The sequence below is a fragment of the Strongylocentrotus purpuratus genome, unplaced genomic scaffold (genome assembly GCF_000002235.5).
Source record: "Strongylocentrotus purpuratus isolate Spur 01 unplaced genomic scaffold, Spur_5.0 spur5_scaffold_14, whole genome shotgun sequence".
NCBI classification, from domain to species: Eukaryota; Metazoa; Echinodermata; class Echinoidea; order Camarodonta; family Strongylocentrotidae; genus Strongylocentrotus; species Strongylocentrotus purpuratus.
In genome coordinates, this window is record NW_022145599.1 from 17786511 (window position 1) to 17809490 (window position 22980).

The following is a 22980-nucleotide window of genomic DNA, read 5'->3' on the forward strand; positions in this document are numbered from 1 at the left end:
AGTTATTGATTATATGCAAATTATTTGAACTTAACTTCTTTGCCTGCATGCATACATAAACAACTGGCCTCCTAAAATCACTTACTTTGATTATCATTTATATCCCTTGACCCACCGACACTGCCTCTTTGTCCAATCACACGGCTGGAGAGTGACTCAGACAAATCGGCCAGGGCTTATAATTTCATTAAGCCGTTGATTGGCCAAATCTTCATCCGAAAGTCCCCCTTCCTTAATTGATTGCGCTAAGAACAAATTTCCTCGATTCCTGACGAATTCTTTGGAGGGTTGCGCTGGACGCTTCTTCGTTTTCTGCCTGTCACCACTGCTACTCAAGGAGGCCCAGCTGCTTTTGGCTGCTCGGGAGAGAATTGAGTTTCATCAAACAATTTGTAGAGGAGCGAAAGATCTCATACCTTGTCTCCCAGTACGTAGAGTGCACTCCGAGGTTTGGTTGCTTTGGTACTTTTTGAAAGGAATATCAGTCAGAGTGCTTGAGGTAAACTTGGTGTTGCCAATTTCCTGACCTGCCTTGTCAGATCTGTCTGTAGACATTGTACCGATTTGTCTGTAAGTATACATTGAGCAATATAAATTTTCTCTTGAACAAGTCTGTTTATTAGTGATTTTTACTTTTACAGAGATTCTGAAGCTTAATCTGTGAGTAAATTGATTGATGAGAATTGAGAAAGCATTTGTTTACTTTTTGTTGATTATAGTTTTGATGTTGCACATGAAAATTCCAGGTTGTGTAATTTGAATTGAACCACAAAGGTAGTGTTTGTATGGTTTATTAGGGATGATAAAGAATGTTATAGTAACATTTGACTGGTTTTAATTTTTAGATTAAATATTTGATTGATGGTTTGATGTCATTGAGGAGGGAATCAAATTACACAAAGATGATTATTAATGCCTTTCGGAATTGTCATGTTCGGACTGATTTAATTTTTAATTCAGAAACTTAAAACCACAACTTTTCAGAGGACATAAATGAAACATACAACCGGCTTGATTTCATGAAGTAGGTATTAGAATGCATCACTAAAAACTAAAATACCAATCAGAGATTGAATTGTGTGACCAGCAGGCTAAATTGAACACCATTCAGTGATATAATGATTAGAAAAGTATTTTTGTTTTGTCATGTTCATACCATTTCAATATTTGAGATACAATACACCCATTAACACACTGCCTTGTGCTAGTTGGGTGTTTAAACTTTCTGAGAACCCACTGCCGTATTTACACCCTTCCCGACCGATCAACGCCCAGATCTCGTAAGAATTTCACAAGAAAGTTGCCCCTGTACGGGGGAACAAGGATGGATTGAATTAGGGCTGGGTTAGAAAATCGTCTGGCTCATAGCCCCCCTGTGGTTTGCGAGGTTGCGGCCGGCGATGGTCATCCATCATGACCAATTGTTGGCAAATCTTATCCTGCCAGTGTAAATGTGCTTTATCACCACGCGGTAAAATAAAGCGCCCTATCGTCTAAACCTCATGTGACCACGGTTTTCATATGAAACCCTGAATGGTCTGAGGTAATAAGTTTCCTTTGTTTTTTCCTTTATTAGGATATGAATTTCATACTTTATGCGTGAAACGTGAAAATCACATGAAAATTTTTGTGGTGAGGGACTTTAATTAAAACCATTATTTGATTAATCATTTTGTTAAGGGGGTAATGTAATATGGATTAGTCATTAAAGGAGAGTCTTAACTCCTAACAACATATTGCAAATGCATGGCAGTTCTTGTAACCAAAGAACGTAAGAAGTGATTCCAAAAGTATAACAATATATTAACAATTGTATCTGGAATTATCCAATCTCTCATAACGGCTATTTGTCTGTTTATTTCAAGAATTTATTTATAGAATGCAGAGATTTCAATGATCAAGCATCAAAGACTTGTGAAGAAAATCAAACATTTTCTGTGTGATGATACACACATTCTAATCCCTAATATGATTTAAGCCAGTGAATATTTTGGTACATTGTAGGTGTTTGTAGAAGTATTTTAGGGAAAACATATTTCTCATCTAATCCTCCTTAGATAAATTCGGCAAAATTGGTCCATGCCCTTGACTGAAAGTGAAAAGCTTTGATAAGGCCAAGGCTATGAGAGAAGAATTAATGAAATTCATATCTTTAGTTTTAACCCCTTGACAGGTTCAGTGCCCTTCCTATCTCAATGGCTTTGAGCTTCTTTTCTTAGGCCAAGTGATTATGGCATTGTGACTGTATAGAAACAGGTTGATAAATACCATTGAAGGAAACAAAACAAGTCGTCACCTAATTAAAAATAAAAAAATCAATGTAACGTACCTGTATATTTTTTGATATATACAAACAAAACGTTATTATTTTGTATCTTGCTGTAAAATATTTCTGAGCATTTCATTCATATGTGAGTCAAATAAATGAAATATTGTAACGAATCTCTTTCTCTGGTATACTACGTATTTTCTAACTTGTATAATAGCGCTAAGAAAAAAAGGTTTAAAAAAACCACATTTCTTAAAGACAAGTTTACTTATGGTGACTTTACCGAGTATTTGATCTTTTGATTATGTTTATACTTACCTTACAATATGTTAACTTATGGTGTTTCTCTCGTATGAGAAACAGCATAAATTATATTTTGGACTTAAATGCTTCTCAGAAGTGCAGACACAGCATGAAGATTAATTTCTTTAATTGGTTACGTATCATTAGTGATGACAAATTTACCTGGAGTTAATTAATTAAGCAGACATTGTGCAAATCATCCTATGGACTTAAATGTTCTCAGAAGTGAGGATTAATTTCTTTAATTGGTTACGTATCATTAGTGATGACAACTTAACTTGGTGTTAATTAAGCAGACATTATACTTTCCGATGAATAATTTGACCTAGCAACATACTTTTGCACCTGGTTCATTTGTTCTTCGGATTCCATCTTCATGGGGTCGACGTCCTCACTCCAAGGCATATGTGTGGAAGCAATTAATTTGAGGTTATATGCCAGCTTGTTAAAATGCTTGCAAGACTGCAGTTTAAACTTTAAATGATCATTGTTTCAGTCAATTGTGACCCATTGTAGTTGCTAGTGGATTATGGTGTATAACTTTGAGGTTTTGCAAACTTTCATTAGGGCGCTTTCGCAAAGACAACGGAAACGCGAGCGAAAAAAGAATCTGCGCATGCGCGAACCAGAATTTTCTCTGTCTTATTGATTTTCACGACCGTACGCGGCTACGATAGCGTTCGTTCCCTAAACACGACAGAAGAGCTATATCGCTGTAATTTCCCGTCGTCTTTGCTTCCATCATGTTTGCGAAAGAACTCTATTTTAAAACTAAGACGGTCCCCGTCTGAGCATGTCGTAAATTTCCCCCATTTCCTTGTCATGTTAACCAGGTCTTGTGATACACACCTTGGCTAATAGCTATTTACAACTCTAGATATCACCCACCTGCACAGAGAGGCCAATTATTTAAGGGGGGCAAAGCGCAAATTAGACAGACACCTGTTGAAGAATGACTGTGTTGGGAGTCGTGAATCCATCAGTACTGTATTTTCAACTTAATGGTTGCATCTGAGGTTAGCTCTAGGGCAAATTCTACTTTCGATCAACTCCTTATTTACATGATTTCCAATTGTTGTATTATTATTAATGTTCATATTCCTGTGTAAGAATAATTAATAATAGTAATAGTTCAGTTCTTGTATAGCGCATAATACGTTATGAAATAACATCTCTATGCGCTTCCAAAGAGCTTTGGAAATTATTACCCTTGCTTTAATTGGGGGCCTGAGGCATGTCCCACACGAATCAAAACAAGCATCCAAGCAAACTAAAAACACACTTTGAACACGGTCACAAAGACTTTCAAAAATAAACCCAAGCCAATTTCAGTAATCTAGTGTGTCATGTATTGAAATGTGCGAACATTACGATGACATGTTACATAATCTGAACATGATTTCTATAGGCAGTGCAATTGAGTATTGAAATTGCCTGTGAGCTTATTTCTTTGAAGTCTTTGTGATCAGGTTTTGATGTATTTATACATTCAAGTAGAAAACTGATTATTAGATATTCCATTGTTTTATAGTGCATACACATCATGAAACAACTCTCTATGCTTCCATAGTGAAAGTATGAAAGTATAGCATTGTCACCACCACTCACCCCTGTCATTTATGTGTCATAATAAATCACAAAAAGCAAGCCAATTGGCATTAGCTATGCATTGGAAATTAATTTCATGAAAGGGAAGGTTGTGTTTGTGTATGTAAGCTAAGCCGAGTATCCACAAGCGACTCCTTTTGTACCTATTTCAAAGAAATCAAGCTCAATAGTCATGATAATAGAGCTGAAGAAAAGCTGTTAACTGGGCGATCAATCAACATTATTTCTTCTATTTTCAATCAGCGGACCTAGCTGTGAAAATGAGTCGATAGTCAATTGAAACAGTGAAAATTGGAATGATAATTGCCGTTTCTCCCTCGAGTGGAATCAGTAGATCATAACTCATAACTTTTGCCCGTTGCGGTCATCATCATCGTCGCTTAGCTGCGTGCTTTAGCTCTGCTGCTTTCTGGTCAGCCCACAAATCGCCCATATCCTGTCGGTCGTGGGATTAATTAGGAGGCTGTCGTCCCCTCGGGATGGCGGCTTAAGAGCTGTGAATTATGGCCAAAATATTTATAGAATGTCTCCTTCACAAAGAGGCTTGAACTCTCCTGACGAAGGACAGGGCAAATATTTACATGTTGATATGTGTGATAGGTATCTACTACTTCCCACTAAATTGCCATAAAACTGTTACCTGAAATGGCATTGAAATAATACTTGTATATGATAGAAAAGCCTTTACAAAATAATATTAAAATTTTGATTATTTCAGGATAACTAGAATAAAACTGCAAGCAAGCTTCATTGAATTTTGTATTATCAACATTTAGAAGGATAATTCTAATTTCAAATTGTAATTTGGATCATAATATTAATTTCAATTAAACTGTGATTTCAATAATGATTGTAATTTTATAATAAATCTATGAATTTTTTTCAAGATTTGAATTTAAATTTTAGAGAATGTACCGGTAAACCCATGTTTGGTGATATATGACAAAACATGACATTTTCAGTGTCGGATTAGCTCTTTGTATGCCTTTTGTATAAGGAATAAGTTTGTCAGTTATACAAGCTTCTGTTGTAGGAAGAATAATATGTATGTTCATGACTGTATATATATATATATATATATATATATATATATATATATATATATATATATATATACATAATACAACTTTTCAATTTCAGGGAAAAAATAAGAATTGGCTTTGGATAGACCAGAGGATGTTTATCAATGCCAATTCTCAAGTTTGCTTTGAAGAATTGCATTACCTGATTCAAAAGCAACCAATATACTTGGACTGATCCCCAAAGGTAATGACCCAGTCATTATAGCTAGCAACCTACCAAGGTTGCGAGCGAGATATTTTTAGACCCCACAATTCAATTCTTGGCAGAGAATTTATCTCTTATACAGACGCAGGCTTTCTTCTGATTCCGTCGCGCAAAGACGTGACGACGACTTGACCAACATTTTTTGTTATCTCCAGGAAAAACACCTGCCCCCCTGAATGTGAAAATCTTATCACAATAACGAAATCTTTTGAAGAACTGCCACAATTTGCGGCCGGGTTCAAGGTGAGATGGCTAGGAGGGAAGGAACTTGGTCGATTGATATGATCGCTTTAGATCCTTGGCTACAAGTACGTGTTTTTTTTGCCGTGAAAAAAACGTCAATAAAACATATTTGATGTTCCAGACTGCGTCAAGAAATGACGGGGTTGCGGTGTAGCTCAAGGTATATAGGCTCACCTTTTGTAGGCCTTAGCAACGAGAAATGAAAGTAAGCTTTGACGTTGCAGTAGAATTCTAAGAAACAGGCATGAGAATAGCATTTAAAGATTTACATGCATTTTTGTTGTTGTTGGTTATCCAGTTATGAAAGGCTATCAATTAGTTACTTAAGACAATTTGCAAAAAATTTGAAACACTATTCAAAATGGTAGAAAAAACGATTCCCCTCTTCTTGAATTTTATAAGCTCCTTTTTTAGTGACTATATAGTGCTGAAACCTCAGATTTATCTTTCAAAAACCTTTCCCCATCCACCCCAAAATATGTGATGTCACAGTTCTTTATATTGAATCATCCTGAAGAGCAATATACACTCCTCTTCAATGCAACTTGGCAACACAGTGTTCTGACGATCAATCAAACAAATGAATCACAAGTTTATGGTCACATTATGACGTTTCTCTAGTCTCTAGCTCTGTTACCAAGGACGGGAGTAATTTCAGGAAACCATTTATTTGTTTTTGAAGGTAATGAAGACTGTAAAATGTAGAAGCTTCAAGACAATCTGTAAGAAGTCAGGTTGTCGATCCTGGTACAGGATTAAAGCATTGCAATGTAAAATTCACAGAACCTGAGAATCCTGGTGGTAGTTAATGTGATAGTAGAGTAGTCTTCTGAAGTTGTAGTTTAGCAGATCACTGTATAGGGTTATCAGCAAATGTATTCAGAAATACACATTTAGGTGGTATCATTTTTTCTGTGATGTTTAATACCGTGAAGTTTTGCTGCTTTTGTGTTGCAAGGGAGAACACATGCATGAAGCAGCATGGTTAACTATGTTCCTACCGAACATCAACATTCTCTGAAACCGCAGAACGTTTTTGGATGACAGGTGTTTGAGGTAGCTAAAAGGTTCATGTGAGGCACTTTGTTCAGTTTTTATAAATTGTGTTTTTGAATCCTACAATTACAATTTTATAAAATGCAACGTAACGTGTTTGCAGTATGAAACCTGTGTGATGAACTTTTATTTTGAACTTGGAGGTTATAGTGATAGTGACAACATCAGATTAGTGACAGATTCAAGTGGATTTACTAAGAACTGCTTTGCTTGTCTGATTATGATTTGAAGCCCAACAAACAGTTTCTGATTTTGAAAACTCTAGCTGTGCCATGTTCTAAAATTGGAATATCCAATTATTGCTTTATCTGTGGGGGAGGAGATTGATGGTTAGTGTGTATGCCGACTGAGTTTGTGCCAAGTCATGGATTAGGATATCACGAAAGTTTCTGACCACATTTGAAGTAGTGCTTTCAGAGGATGTGGGTGGAATGCATGTTATGCTGGCTTTTGGATGTATCTGTAGCTTTCTGGGACTTGTGAGACAAATATGTGTAAGTATATAATTGTATATTTGTACCAGCAAAGAATAATTGTTTGTCATTTCTTTTTATAGGGAAAATGCCAGTAGCATATATTGTTTAAAGATAACAACGAGCACCCTGCTTTAGTTTGGCGTTAAACAAATTTTATCAAAGTGACTTCGGTGGAAATCTATGGTAGGCCTCATCTGTTAAAGGTAAAGACCAGTTCTGGTCATGCGATTGCATTGTGAAAGAAACGTTGTAGAATCGGATCAGAAAAGGTTGATCATCTAGCATATAAGTATTGGTGTGTACTGCAAGGTTCTAGAATCATCAAAATGATAAGAAATTCGGCCCACTCTGGGTAAAGTTACAAGCACTGTACACAGAAAGATGTATATGGGACTACGCGATAAGTTATTATATCTATCCAGACTGGATAGATATAATAATTTACCAAATATGTCAATTAGTACGTGATTTCCCAGGAAAATGTGTATCATCACATATATTAGTGAAAACATATTCTTTCACATGATTGGTAATAAGAGCTTCCAATTTTCTTTTTTGAGAGGGGTGCATTTCCAAAACTGGTCTCCTTTAAGCTTGACCAAAGTTATACCAAGCCTGTGGTTTAATTAGTTGTGTCCATAAAGTTCAGCTTGTCTGACACATGTACATGTACTTCCTATTATGATCTCTTTAATCCCCTTCTTTCTCTTCATTTATCTCTTCCTGTCACATTCAGCTCATCTCTTGGACATATGTCATTCTATGTGGTAGCTCTTATAATTGTCATTTCCAGAGAGAGTATTTATGTCAGTCAGTAGAAATATATCCATTTATCTTGAAATTAATGAAAAGTGTATTTTTTGTTTGTTTACCCATTTACTATGAAAATATGTCTTATATGATAAGAGTCGGTTAGGCCTTAACTCTGTAAACTTTTGTGACTAGGCCAGCTTCTGGCTCTCAATTAGCACATTGTACGCCTTAAGGGAAACAGCCAAGGTACCGACACCTAGTGACGTAGGATTTGGTATTGATTATGAATACCTAGCTTGCTGAATGATGATAGCGTAAACATACCAACCTGATTTCGAATCTAGGATCTCCTAGTTCTATGACCACTGCTCTATCCACTCATCCTTGCATCATCTAATGTAAAATACCCACCTTCTGAGAGCCAATAGGGCATGTCATACTTCTAATAGATTTATAATGCCCTTCTGGCTCTCTGCAGATGATTTTGTACATTTGGAGCCAGAAGGACATTAACTCTGTGTTGAAGTATACAAGCTACATGTAATATTCTTCTCCCTCCAAACATATGGTTTGTTAGCTAGATTGTATGGAGCAGGAGAGGTTCAGAAAGGAAACATTCAATTCAGACTGTTCCCCTTATAGCGGCAGCCTCTTAACATATGTACTATGATTGACAACAGTTTTCTCCTCAATCATCTATGGTGTACCATACCACCACGTCGTGCATGAGTTACTTCCCTTTAAATCGTGGTGGATCAACGCTTGTGCCTGATACCCAAGATCTTGGTGTCAAAGCCAAGCTGTCAATCTGTGGGTATATGAGTAACCTGCATGTGAGAACATTTGTTGCTCAACCCCCACAGTTTTCACAACTTACTCATACCCAGCATTTACAAGTTTTCCGAATAATTGAAAGAATGTTCCTATAAAAAATTTGTTTTACTCTGTGGCTTCCTCAACAAATCTTAGTACCGGTACATTGGGTTTTATTATTCAATCTCTCAATTTATTTTTCTACAAGGCATGCAGTTTTGCACAGACCTATGTTCAGCAAAAGTTTTGCTCAAATGTCAAGTTTGATCCTGTTGATTTTAGCAACAATATTTCTTAGATGTAAGAGGAAAAGAAAATGACAAAACTTGCAATGTAGCAAAATATCATGACATCATGCATCATTTGAAGGCGTAATAGTTTTTTTAAAAATTGTTGTTGTCATTTTATGTCTAGGATTTTCTATTTCACTTACATCCTTCAAACTATTTCAAGGAAATAAGAGTAATCTTTAGGCATCCCGATTAGTACTTTGAATTTTCAAGAGATATATGAACAAACAGCACACATTTCTTTTATACAGCGTGATGCTGATGGTCACAGTGTTAGCAACTTAGCATCATTAAAAGAGGATTTTAGGAAATTATCTCTTCATCCCTTATTATACCAACCACAATCTTGGGTAATCTTCACTAATAGAATAAGTTTCTCAGACAGCCACTCAATCGAAATCAGTGAAGCTCTTAAGTGAATTAATGGTGGTCAATACAAGGTTGAGCACATTCTTGCAGAACTCACTGAACCAATATATTTCTGTACCCAGTGAGTGCACAGATTACGGTTTCCATGTATTGTAAATATTAGGGTAAGATGGTGGAAATTTCTTTCTTTGTTTTGCCAAATAGAAAGGACTCTTGGTATTAAAGACAGGTCAATGTACTGTTGTTTATTTTGACATCAACAGCTGTAAACATACTGTTCAAATTTGTTTAGATCTGATGCGTACTGAAATGGTTTGTGGAAGCAAGCTTGTATTGATGGTGAATTTAGTGTGAAGTCCCTTTAATATTGCTCCTCTAGTTTCTATGGTATCAGTGATTTTTTAGAGTTATTTCATTGGAAATGCAGGGAGAGTTCTTACTATTGTTATAACAATTTAGATTTAGATTTTGAGGCAGTAAAAGTGGTATGTTATTCTTTATTTTTGACATGTAATTTAGTAGCTACTACATGACTCATACGCTAAGAGACAAAAGAGCATTATATCATATCCATTCGCACAGAGTTAATTCCCTGTTGGTTCTTAATAGATAGTGCTTTGCCAAATACAAACATTGGTTGTGCAGCATTTAGCATGTATGCACCTTTCTTCCTTCTTTATACAATCATATTACTGAATAATCCCACATTCTTCACTGCATGATAGCTTTGCTACTGTTTGGAAACTTTCCACCAGTGTTTCCCCAAATGCCAGATGGATTAGAGTACCCATTATCTTAATCCTAATCTGCATCCTGGGGGCATGTTCATTTGAAGTTGGTTCTTGATGATCCATCATCAATAGGATTAGCTCACGCTCCTTACAATGTCGTCATCTACTTTAGATCATCATTGGTTGCCATAGGGTCTCCAAGTGTTGGGGGCAATTATCTGCCTCTCCTATTCACCTCATCATGGTTTTGTGGATTGTGGTTTGATCCCCGATCAGTTGTCTTGGATATCGCATTTACCATATATTGCCTTGTTAATTTGCTTTTGAAGCCCTGAGAACTTCATGAGATTATGGTTTGCTTCAGGGTCTTTTTTCCTTCATGTCCTCTTTATACCTTTAACCATTTTCATCTTAGTTTATCCTTATATCAGTCTTCTCTCATATCCTCCTGTCTTCTGTCTGTGTGGATTTTTTTCCTTCTCTCTCTCTCTCTGTCTCTCTATCTATCTCTCTCTCTTTCTCTCTCTCTCTCTCTCTCTCTCCCTCTCTCTCTCTCTCTCTCTCACTCCCTCTCTCTCTCTCTCTCTCTCTCTCTCTCTCCCTTTGTTCGTTTCTGTCCCTCTTTTTTCATATCTTTCCCTCTCTTTGTCTTTCACTCTCACGTTATAGTGTCGTCATCTACTCAAGATCATCTTGTGTTGCTATGGGGTATCCAAGTGGAGGAATAATCGTCTTCCTCTCCCATTCACCATGGGTTGTGGTTTCTTCTCTTATTAATATATGCTTGGATGTTATCCAATAACTTTTTACCAAAGTAATTGGCTTGTGAAGTCCTGGCTATTTCTGAGACTTCATTTTCAAGTTCTGTTCTGTTTCTGACTTTTAAGTGTAGCACTCTCTTTACACTGTCCTTCCCTTCTCTTTCCTTACACCCCCCCCCCCACTCTATTTCTCTCTTTCCATATTTCCTTCTTGATTTCTGTGTTGCTATTTTTTTCTGCTTATAATTTTGCATTATCACCTTATTTCCTTAGCATTCTCACAGTTTTTCTAAATCAATCCTATATCTTACTTTTTGTGTGACTCTCTCCTTTCTTTCTTTCTTCTTTCTTTACCTCTGCATAGAAGTTTCATTTATGTTAATTTTTGCTTCACTTCTGTGCTTCTTCTCATTACTTCTGTCACCCATTCTTATTTTCTCTAGTTTCTTTATTAGCAGTGCATCCTTATGCATGGGGACCTGATAAAACTTAATCCTGTTGTAATACTATTATTTGTGAACATTGTGCATTGCCAATATTTGGAAGTGCAGAATGGATTTGCAAATTATATAATTATTTACATGTCATTGTTAAGTACAATACATTTCCATTGAAGATTTCATAGCACTATCATCAGTTGGAGATCATGAATTTAATGGATGTTAGAAAGCATAACTGCTATGTAGCCTATCATGATAATGAACTAAATATTACAAGGACTGTGAGAAAAATGAATGCAATTTATTCAACAAAGGGCATTAGATCCTGATCAAGAGTAGTCTCTGGAAGTTGTCTAGATTGTCAGCATGTATACGAATCACTATTAAACTGAAATCTGCTTGGTAGACAGCATTAGAGCAGAACGTGGTATCAAATCGGTTATTAAGCTCACATGAGACCTGTAAACTTAGTGTCCATTGTGTCCAGGTTACAAACTGCTTTTCTTTGTATGGCTTCATCAGACTAACTGTTACGTTGTTGAGCTCCCTTCTTAAGAGACCATAATCCATTAAAGAGGGTCCCCCAGACAGATTTAGAGCTCTATCAAGTCATTTAATGTGTAGTTATCAGGGTTATGGAGGAAATTTGATTCGATTTTGAGGTATACCTATTTTCCCCTCTTTGGGTATAAGAATATGAATCCAACCACCATTGTTGCATTAATGTAAATATGAACAGAGAAAGAGAGAGAGAGAGAGACAGTAGGACGAACAGAGGGAGAGAAAAGAGAAAGGTGGAAGACATGAGCTAGATTAATAGAGAGAGAGTTCCAGTGAGATTAAGAAAAAGAGAAAGGGAGAGACAGAGTAAATAATGAAAGGGAGACAGACAGACAGAGAGAGAGAGAGACAGAGAGAGATAGAGAGAGAGAGAGACAGGTGGACAGACAGAGACAGTGATAAAGAGAGAGACGGAGGAAGTTTTATTATTTGGTTTGAATAGAATCAGCGAAATTTAGCTAAACGGTTAGACACTTATTGTCAAATTAAACTGGTATGGGGGCTATGATAGTAGGTGACGTCCAAGCTGTAATTAAGCCTTTAGTGCGAATATATAATATGACTGTATTACAAATTACTTGTAACGACAGCAGAAAAACAAAATGGTTTGTCTTATCTAAAACAATCCTTGTGATATATATACAAGAAAAGGGATCGTGTTGTTTACTTATATTTTATATATTCCTGTTTTGCAGTTTCTATTTTTGATCATTTCACTATTTGAGAAATAAAAGCCAATAAGCAGCTGTCAAATGTTTAAAAAATATTTTTTCTCATAATGTTTTTTAATATCACATCTTATACTCTCAAAAAATCATGTATCAAAACACCTGCACTGCATTGACGAAATGACAAGAGCAACATACTTGGACTTGAGTAAGCATTTCTAAAGCTTTCAATATTACAGCAGCAGCTTTATAAATATGTGTGTACAAGTCTTAGTTGTTCACACTTTTATTTCATTTTTTAATTTTTGTATTCTTTTCACTCAACTCGCAGTGAGATTGCAAAGTATTTGTGTGTGCTTTCGTAATGTTGGATATCATTGGTGGTCGCTAAATATAACAGTGTGCGTGTGTGCAAGCTGTCTTCTGATAGAAACATATCTTATGTTTGTCAGTAACCATGGTGATCTTGTAATATTTCAGAATTCAATGGACATAATTGAAGTTGGTTCTTTTGAGGTAGTGTGAAAACATGTGAATATACAGCTTTTATTCCATAAACCAATATTTTGAGTGAAATGTGTCAACTGTGAAAGTTGCATGAAAAAAAGCCTTTATATTTATGTGAATTATCTTATGAACCATATGTTCTTGAAATTTTATGTCATTTTCATAATTGTACCATATTTTCATACATCAGCACTTCAAATCGCAATTTATATAGATTTTAATAATAATTTTTTTAATGTGATTGATATTCAATGATTGATAACATTTTGATTATTGATCTATTAAGGTTTAAATGTGTAATAAAGTATATAATTTAAAACTCAATCTCAAACCACACCATGTGGATTGGCACCTGAACCTCTGAGACCAGTTTAAAATTCAAGTATGAATGGAGCTCTTTATCAACATCCTCCATTACTTCCACGAACAGGAAACTCTATTGAGATCATCATTGATTCCCACTGCTGTCTTTATTTATCATTTCTTTATATCTCCACTCTGTGGGTTTATGCTTCATGCTTACGACCTTTCCATGGATTTAAAGAGAGAAAAGAAGAATTAAAATCAACAGTGCAAATAAGGTATTTCTCACCTGTCTTGAATCAATATCGCGCTTGAAGTGCGATTCCAGCACATAAATGACATTTGGTTTATCCGATAGAGCAAGTGACTTGTTACAAACATGGTCTGTTAAGAGCCAGAAAGGCATTAACTTATTTACTTAACACAGGGTTTATGCCCTTCTTGCCCAAAACAACTGACAAGATCTGCAGAAAGCCAGGAGGATGTTAACTTACTCAATATATCTTTCTAGGTCTGAATATAGATATATATTCATCTATGCAGCACATTAAGTCGGTGACATTTTGTTCACGACATTGGCACCTTTGAATCTACGATACGATAAATCAGGCATAAACTTGAGGATTTCTCTTGTCATGGCACATTGATCATGGAGTGTTCTGTGTAAGGACATAAGTGAGGGCAGATCGAGGGTTTAATTGTTGCATGATTAGACTTGGAAATATTCTTGGTGTTTTAGAGGTTCAAAAAGTTTGTATAATTGATATGGTTAGAAGACCAATGAACTTTCTGCTGAGGGCCAGAATGATATTAACTTGTATCATCTAACACAAAGTTCATGCCCTTTTGGCGCATCCACGACATTAGCACCTTTGAATGTAAGATACGATACATCAGGCGTAAACTTGAAGTGTTGTTCTTGTCATGGCACATTGATCATGGAGTGTTCTGTGTAAGGACATAAGTGAGGGCGGAGGGTTTGTTGCATGATTAGACTTGGAAATATTCATGGTGTTTTAGAGGTTAAAAAAGATTGTATAATTAATTTATGTAGAAGAACAGTGAACTTTCTACTGAGCAACAGAAGGACATTAACTTGTATCATCTAACACAAAGTTCATGCCCTTTTGGCACCTCCACGACATCAGCACCTTTGAATGTACATGTACAATATGATACACCAGGCGTAAACTTGAGGGTTTCTCTTGTCATGGCACATTGATATTGGAGTGTTCTGTACAAGGACAGAAGTGGGGGCAGGGGGATCGTTTATTAGACTTGGAAATATCCTTGGTGTTTTAGAGGTTCAAATAGTTTGTATAATTGATATGGTTAGAAGAGCAGTGAACTTTCTACTGAGGGCCAGAATGCCGTTAACTCGTATCATCTAGCTGACATAAAGTTCATGCCCTGTTGGCACATCCACGACATATAGCACCTTTGAATGTAAGATACGATACATCAGGCGTAAACTTGAAGGGTTGTTCTTGTCATGGCACATTGATCATGGAGTGTTCTGTGTAAGGACATAAGTGAGGGCAGAGGGTTTGTTGCATGATTAGACTTGGAAATATTCTTGGTGTTTTAGAGGTTCAAAAAGTTTGTATAATTGATTTATGTAGAAGAACAGTGAACTTTCTACTGAGGGCCAGAATGACATTAACTCGTATCATCTGACACAACGTTCATGCCCTTTTGGTTGTCAACAAACTTTCTGTTTATAGGTCGCTCTTTTTTTCTCCACATTACCTTAATTATGCATCCTGTGACAACCTGTATCTTTTGATAATTTGTCTAACTTGTGAACAGGTGAAAAGTCATATATAGGACAGAGGAAAACAGTTGCACTTCTGGAAAAGGCTACATAAAATTCTTTTGAAGCTCTTCTGCTTGTTAGTCTATATCAGATCATTGATGCTGTTGTTACAAAGTCTTTTGCCAACTTTCTAGCTATCATAGCGTGCACAGTGAACAGATGGCGATGAAACTCACCATATAACGTCATTGCAACGAAGAGAAATAGATCATGTCACGCATGACTTGTCTTATAGTACTTGATCTCCTTTTGCAGTGCATGTACATAACCATAATTGAGGCACAATAATTAACCCGAAAGGGAAAATTTAGCTGTAGACTGACATCTATATATTTGATTCAGTTAATAAAGATGGTATCTGAGTTGTCTTCTTGTCATGTAAGAATTGATATAAAATCTGTGTTTTAAAGTGGTAGAAAGGTAGGAGATTATTCTATGTGTAGGGTTAAATTATATTTTCTGTGGACAACCTGACTTCTCTGAAGCAAAATGTGCCAAGCAACAGCCTACATATGCAAAAGTATACATGTAGAGCCAGTTTTATGCTTGCACAATGTTATTTGCCTTGCAAAAAACACTTTAAATGATGTCTCCATCAAGTTTAAGGGTTTTGAAACTTTGGGTGAACAAAGAAGTCACAGTTTCTTATGCAACATGACAAATTGCATTAACTTTTTAAGCTGGTTGTCCTCTTTTATTATCAAGTTTCCTCATTGGAAATGATGCAAGAGATGCACTTTCTACCGTGGTTGGAAAACCTTGCAATTAAGTTTCCATCCAACTAATTAGAGGCCACTTAAATCAGGTTATTACATGTCTACTATGTAATGAGGATTGTGCAACTAATTAAGGAGAAGCCAACTGCCTGTCTTTTTCTGGATTTTAATCAAGATTTGATCAGACTTCTTCTCCCATTTAACGTCAGACATAGCTTTTTGTTGCCTATCTTTGGATTTTCTTAATTCCTTTTCACAAGTAAGATACCTTACCTGTAAAGGGGTATGTTTCCTTCTGCTAGTGATGATTTTAACTATTTGAATGAACTCATTGGTGAAATGTCCTACCTTGTGATGCTCTTTGACGCCTTTTACTTGCTGTTCAATTCAATTTACATTGTAATTTTTTATTAGAAGGAATTATAAATCAAAATTTACATCCTTAAAGAGAAATTGATTTTTGTGTCAAATCTTTTCTAAGTGCAATGAAAGCTACCTTTCTCAACACAGAAATATTAAACTCTAATTGCATTTTGTAAGCAGAAGCTAGATTTATTATAGAAGCAACTCTCATATTCTGATATTTTCTTTCTGGAACTTAGAGTGGTCAAGAGCAAAACTCCTCTCTGATTTTGTGTAGTAATTAGGGGACTCATTTCTCTGTTGGCCATTTCCAATTAAAATGATGGAAAAGAATGTCACTCATCTGCTTTAATTGGAATAGATATAATTTTTTAGAGACAGTTAAAACCACAAGTCAGCTGTACTTCTTGTAATTTTGTACAAAATATATCACAAAGAAGAGAAAACAAGACAAGTCTGGAACCAAGAAATTTATTTTGTAACTATAATAATGTAATATGCCAGCATCCAATTTATTTAGATCAAGGTTTGAAGAAGAGGAAGTTGAAGTGTACCCAAATCGTCATGGCAACTTGGGAGCATAAGCTTTTTGTTGTTCATATGAGAGTTGCACATATCGTTCCTGTTTTCATGAAGTGACCGTAGTGAGGACAATCCACGATATAGTTGGATGAAATTCAAACAGCAAGTGCATATGGCTGTCAACAATACATTTGCTCAGAGCCAGAAGTGCATTAATCCTGTCATTGCACATAGGTTAACACCCTCTTAGCTCTAAACAGATGAATAAATGGTCTACCTCTCACGCAATGTCTCCAATTGTTTGAATAAATCCAGGGATATTTTCTTTGTCAGGTTATAATAAAATTATTACACCCCTCTCATTGTCTAGACATTCTTTGATTTCCTTATTATGTTCACCAGACACAAAGATATATACTGTACCTGTTATATCTGTTCTGAAATCATATTTGTGCCTAATAATTTCTTGTGCTGTGACTGATTCCACTGCATAGGACAAGAAACCTTTGCTAAAGAATGATGTTTTTTCAATGGAAACTTCATCTCAGTAGAGCTTGACATTAGCTCATGCCCTAAGGGTGCGTTCAAGCGATTTTTTTGAAGCTAGATTTACAAACATGAATCACAAATCAAAATCTTTTTCATTGTTTCATGTTTCAGTTTTGAAACACATTTATTTTTATGACCGACGAAAAATTGCTTGAAATCGCTTGAACACAACCATGTTTTAAACTAAACGTCTTTGAAAAACATGTTTCTAGGGAGAAAAAGTGTCGCTTGAACGCACCCTAAGTCTAGGGGAAACCAAAAATCACTCCTGAGTGATCAAATCTAACCATTGGGCAAATAAACTTGATTCAAAGTGACATAAAAGGTTATGCAATAAGGAAGGCATGAATTTAGCTAGTGTCAAGCCTGAATATATCAACTTTGCTTTTTCAAACTTTCTCTTGTATGTATAATTACCGGTATGTTGATTCTGTTGTTTGTGCCTTAATCAGAATCTTTTTGTGATCAAGTTCCTTTTCTTAATGAAAATATATTCTTTGGGGAAGAGATGTTCATAATTGATTAAAGTAACTATTTATGTCCCATCGTCAATCTTCATGGTGTGTTTTTACGATATACATTTTTATATTACCTTGCTTCGCTCGGTTTATAGTCTTGCAATTTAGCGAGTGTATTATAATGGAACCAAACAAACAAGTTAATACATAACATTAAAAATTAACTGATGCATCAGTATGGAAACTTCATGAATAAACCTTGCCCTTGCAGTGGCTTGTGTTCATTATGCATTTCTCAAAAAGAATTATAAAAATCATAGACCCTTAGCAATCTGTACTTTGCAAGAAAGGACAAAAAGTCGTTATGAAATCATCGTTCTGGTTATTGAACGCAGAACTCTTTTATCCAACCGGTCTTTTTATTGACCGATGAGTTTTGTTTTGGATGCTTCGTTATAAATTCATTCTCTGTCCTTTTATCGCCTGTAATTCATTATTCATCACGGAGGCGGGGTAGCGCAGCCGCCCCCTTTCACACCCTCTACCAATACTCCCAACACCCTCCTCCCAGCTATTGAAAAGGTATCGACAAGTATTGATATTGACTAGGGAGGTACCTGCGCATAATGGAAAGAATAAACACAAACAAGCAAGTAGCACCTGCTAAAAGCTTTTTCATGTCATGCGACACAGGCTCCTTTATAGTTAGAAAGTTGAACGACTGGGAGTGTTTTTTGTTCTCTATCGTTCTGTGTCATCTTTCGTTAAGAAAGGACAGGAGTGATGACAAAAAATCACCCAAAAAAGGCTTGCATTTGTATCCAATTTTTTCTGTTGTGTATATCTTTCTTTGATAGGTTTAATAAGGGGGTGGATTATTGATTATGATTAGAGATAGTTTGCAGGTTGCAGAACTTGAAATGTATAGAAATATGAAAGATTGCCCCATTTTAATTGTTAAGATTGCAAATGTAATGTGTCCAATATCTCAGTTCTAAAACTGTAATTAGTTTACCATGTATACACTATGATTGGCACTTTGGAAATATTGCAAAACTCTCTTCTTATCAACTTTTCATATGTACTCTTGGTCATCTTCATAAAGCCTTCTCATGAAGAAAACGCTTTTGGCATCAGGAAATAATTGATCAACCTACAAATTACACATGCAAACCATACCAACAAATTATATTTTTCAATGACCATCTCTTGTTTGTAACAAATAACGATTTTGTTTATTTCTGTAACCCCTCTTCCATCTGATAATTCGTAAAAGGATTAAGATCTTTCTCTTCCAGTTTGGAGGACACCATTCGAGCACAAAACGTTCACACAATGAGCCTTTTGAAGTGCCTATATAAATCATTGTGTCACATACGTCCATTGTGTCTCCTTTGATATAATACCTTCCCATGAATCAGCTATTGATCCTCAGATGATATAAAAGGAAGTATAAAGGAGTTTGCGTCGGCCTGCTAAATGTGCTGGTTGGTGCGGGGAGGGCAGCATCAATTGTTAATGCGTGTTGTGGGTTTGTGAATAAAGCTTTACAGGTTCTGGGAGTAAATAAATAATTGGAATTGATTAGGAGTGCGAATTTCTCCAAGGGCACCTTTCCATTGTACATCAAGATGACGTGTTTACCTGTCTGCCAAGCAGAGAGTTTAAGATGCTAAACTGAAATTTAAGTCTTCCCTTTTATTTTACCTTGTGAAGGGTAGCCTATCGCTTTGTAAAAGTGTTCTATAATGAGACCTCTTTCTTGATCCAAAATAAGATAGCTCTCATTTAAAGCATCTATAGTCAGATGTTTCCTTCAAAATGGAGGTATATTGTGGTGTAGTATTGGTGGTGAAGGTGGTGGTGATGGTGGTGGGAGAAGTAGGAGACTAGGAGTAGAAGAGGAGAAGGAGGAGGAGGAGGAATGATGATAATAATTATAATAATCACATTAATAACCATTGCTACTATGTTGCAGTCTTCTTCTTTTCTCTTTCTCCAAGCTCTCTATGCTCCTCTCCTCCTTGCCTATCCTTTTCTTCCTTTCTTCCTTTCTTCTATTTATACTGTATATTATGTATTTGTCTATTCGGGCGTACCCATTACAAGCTAAATGATTATCGGGTTTCGCGCCTTCTTCGTTGTAAATCAAGTTCTTTAGTTGTATTTATGTTCACTTGAATTGAACAATAATGATAATCCTCACATAGGTTTGATCCTTCTAAGTGCGAAGTGGCTAAGATCTTTCTTATTTACGAGTGAGAAAAGGGTCTTTCAATTCAACCTATACATGTCATTGGACAAGATAAGATTATTGGCAACCAATCTTTGATAAATCAAAACACCTGGAGTTTGAAGCAGACAGGTGTAGGTTACATTTTCTTATCCTCCAACCACTCTCCAACTTTTTCAATATCTCTTTCAAAATCATTGTCAGTTGCTATTATTTACCCCTTTTTGCTCCCTCTATCTTCTCACCAAAACAATATAATAAACAAAAGATGTCATCTTCCTGTCATCTTTTCTTTTTTTTCTTTTCTTCCGGATCTAATGCCAGCATTATTTCTCTCAACGGCATTAAATCTGCGTCAAACAAGTGTCTGGAGAATCATCTCTGGCACAAGTTTGGCAGGAGAGATATAGCAAACATTCTCCGAAGCAAAAAATGAAAAACCAAATCAAGTTGCTTCAACCCGCGGTTTTCCAGATTGCTTGCGCTGGTTACAACCGCAACAATAATCGTTTTAATATACAGTGTCTGGCAAAATGACAATAGCATTAGGCTTGTTTTCATCAGCTCGAGATTGCCAAGTTTGCAGCTATTTGAACCAGTTCGATCCCAAATTATCTAGTTATTTCGTGTTTTCATCAGCCCGAAGATGCAATTACCGTAATTAACGGTGTATTAACCGCACCTTTTTGCCGCCAAAAAAAATTCAAAGTTGGGGATTTGGTTAATACACGGTACACCAATTTTTTTTTTTTTTTTTTTTTTTTTAAAGTTTCAATTTATGCCCCTTCACCTGGCGCTATGCCTGGCAATGTCTCCCAGCTCAGTAATCGGTGTGTTGACTCACCACTCGGAAACTAGAACAACACTCAAAGTTGTCTGTCATCTTGGTTTGAAAGTAATCTTTCTGATAGATTTCAATATGTAGTTGATAAAAATAATTCCTCCAATTTTTCTTCTATTACATGGCATACCACAAGGTTCTATCCTAGGTCCTCTACTGTTTTTTAAGTCGGCAAAAAAAAAAAGGGTGAAAAAGAGGGGTGCGTTTAATACACGAGGGCGGTTTATACAACGTTATTTACGGTAGCGGGATATTTGGTCGAGACAATCATCCCAAGATATCTTGGATTAGTTTGCAAAATATCCCGCTTTCTGTCTATATGCGTCTTTACCAGCCCGAAGACTTGCACTATGCGCGAACGCTGAGCAAAATATCTCGAGCTAATTTCTCGAGCTCGAGTTTCAAGTTTCGAGGTCAAGTCTTGAGCTGATGAAGACGCGATTTGTAACTTCGGGATTATTTCCCAAATCAGAAATAGCGGGCTGTTTGGCAATCTTGAGCTGATGAAGACACGCCTATTGTCTCAGCACTCTCCTTTGTGCCAGGAACTCAGTAGGCTTCAATGTTGACTCATTGCACCTTTATCAAATCAACTTTTTGGTTTTCAGGTCATGTTATGGTGTGTGAGTTTTGTTTGTTTCAGGAGGGAGTGTCTGGGCAGACAAGCGATTGCATGAGGTCATCGTCACGTAGCATGTGAGAGGATGTCATTATGTCTGAAAATGGGAAAGAATGGGTGGGGTTTTGTGGGAGCTATACCAGGCCTGATAAAAACCCGATTTAAATCGGTTTCCCGATTTTTTTTATTTTTCCCGATTTTTTCCCGATTTTTTTTTCTTCCCGATTTAAAAAAAAAAAAAAAAAAAAAAATCCAGATTTTTTTTTTTTTTTTTTTTTTTTTTTTTTTTACCAATTTTTTTTTCTTCTTCCCTATTTTGTCCTGATTTTCCCGATTTCCCTCTTATTTTCTCTATTTCTCTCTTATTTTCTCTATTTTTCCCTATTTTGCCCTATTTTTTCCCCAACTTTGTCCTAATGTTGTTAGATGCCATTTTCCCCCCCTCGAATCCTCTTTTTTTTGTTTTACTCAAGGGGGGCGTGGTTGAGGGGAAAACAAAAAACCTATTTTTTTTTTAGTGCTCACTATCACCCCTGGCTATACATAGGCTAGAAAATGATATGGTTAGCAACACCTATGTTCACATGTATGGGCGTGGGTCAAAACTTAATGATATACCATGTGCAGATACACTGAGTATAAACCTCTAGTATAATGCAAGATAAGACAATACAAAGAAGTATATATATGATTACATTTCTCTTGATTGCATGCATTGTGTCATTTTGTGCTAGAAAGAGACGGCTCACAGGACCGACAGCTCGATAGCTTGATATCTGTATGCCAATTTGAGTAAAAGCCATCTGTAATGTATAATCCGTGAAATTTAAATTCATTTGGATAAGTGCCTCTTATTTAGTTCACAAGTTTGCCAGCTTTCTTGTGCACAATTAAAACCAACCTTCAAGCAGATAATCAATTAATTTCCAGACACAGACAGTCTGTAGACAAACCACAAGTAAATCTTGAAGATTAACCTCGAAGGGTGTAAGTAATTAATGCAATTTACCAGTGCCTAGGCTATATCATTGATACCATAATTGAGAAGTGCATGTAATTCAATTTTATCTAGGAGGCATGTCTAAATGTTCAGTAGATTTTAGTTTTTTGTGCAGACATACATTTTCAGTAAAAATTATTACTGTTTTTCCACTTTCCCTTTTATTTCTCTTTTCCCATTTTCACTTTCTTCGTTCTTTTGTTCTCTTGTTATTTTAGTTTACTTTTGTCTGGTATTATCATCTCTTAATTCTATCCCTCTTTGGGGATCTTTCTTTTGATCCCTTTAATATAACGTTTATATTTATCCTTTCTATGTTTCCTCTCACTCCCCTCGATCCTCTCTTTCTCACTGATAAGCTCTACAATCCCTTCTAAATATATGTATTTTATCTGTTTCATCAGACCTTTCTTCTTTCTAAATTT

At 36.0% G+C, this 22980-nt stretch overlaps 1 protein-coding gene across 2 annotated transcripts in view; it reads left to right on the forward strand.

Annotated features, from left to right (window-relative positions):
* The first annotated feature begins 264 nt into the window (after positions 1 to 264).
* The window catches only part of LOC100891417 (ras-associating and dilute domain-containing protein), a 71818-nt gene continuing 49102 nt past the window's right edge, over positions 265 to 22980 (forward strand). Inside the window, exon 1 of one of the 2 annotated variants that reach the window (XM_030984349.1) lies at positions 265 to 570. Coding sequence is in view for 1 of the 2 variants with exons in the window: in XM_030984348.1 (XP_030840208.1) it covers positions 7257 to 7260 (4 nt within the window). In the remaining variant the exon portion in view is untranslated. Of the gene's footprint in view, positions 571 to 6684; positions 7261 to 22980 lie in introns of those variants that run through there. The other variant, XM_030984348.1, reaches the window with a different exon arrangement.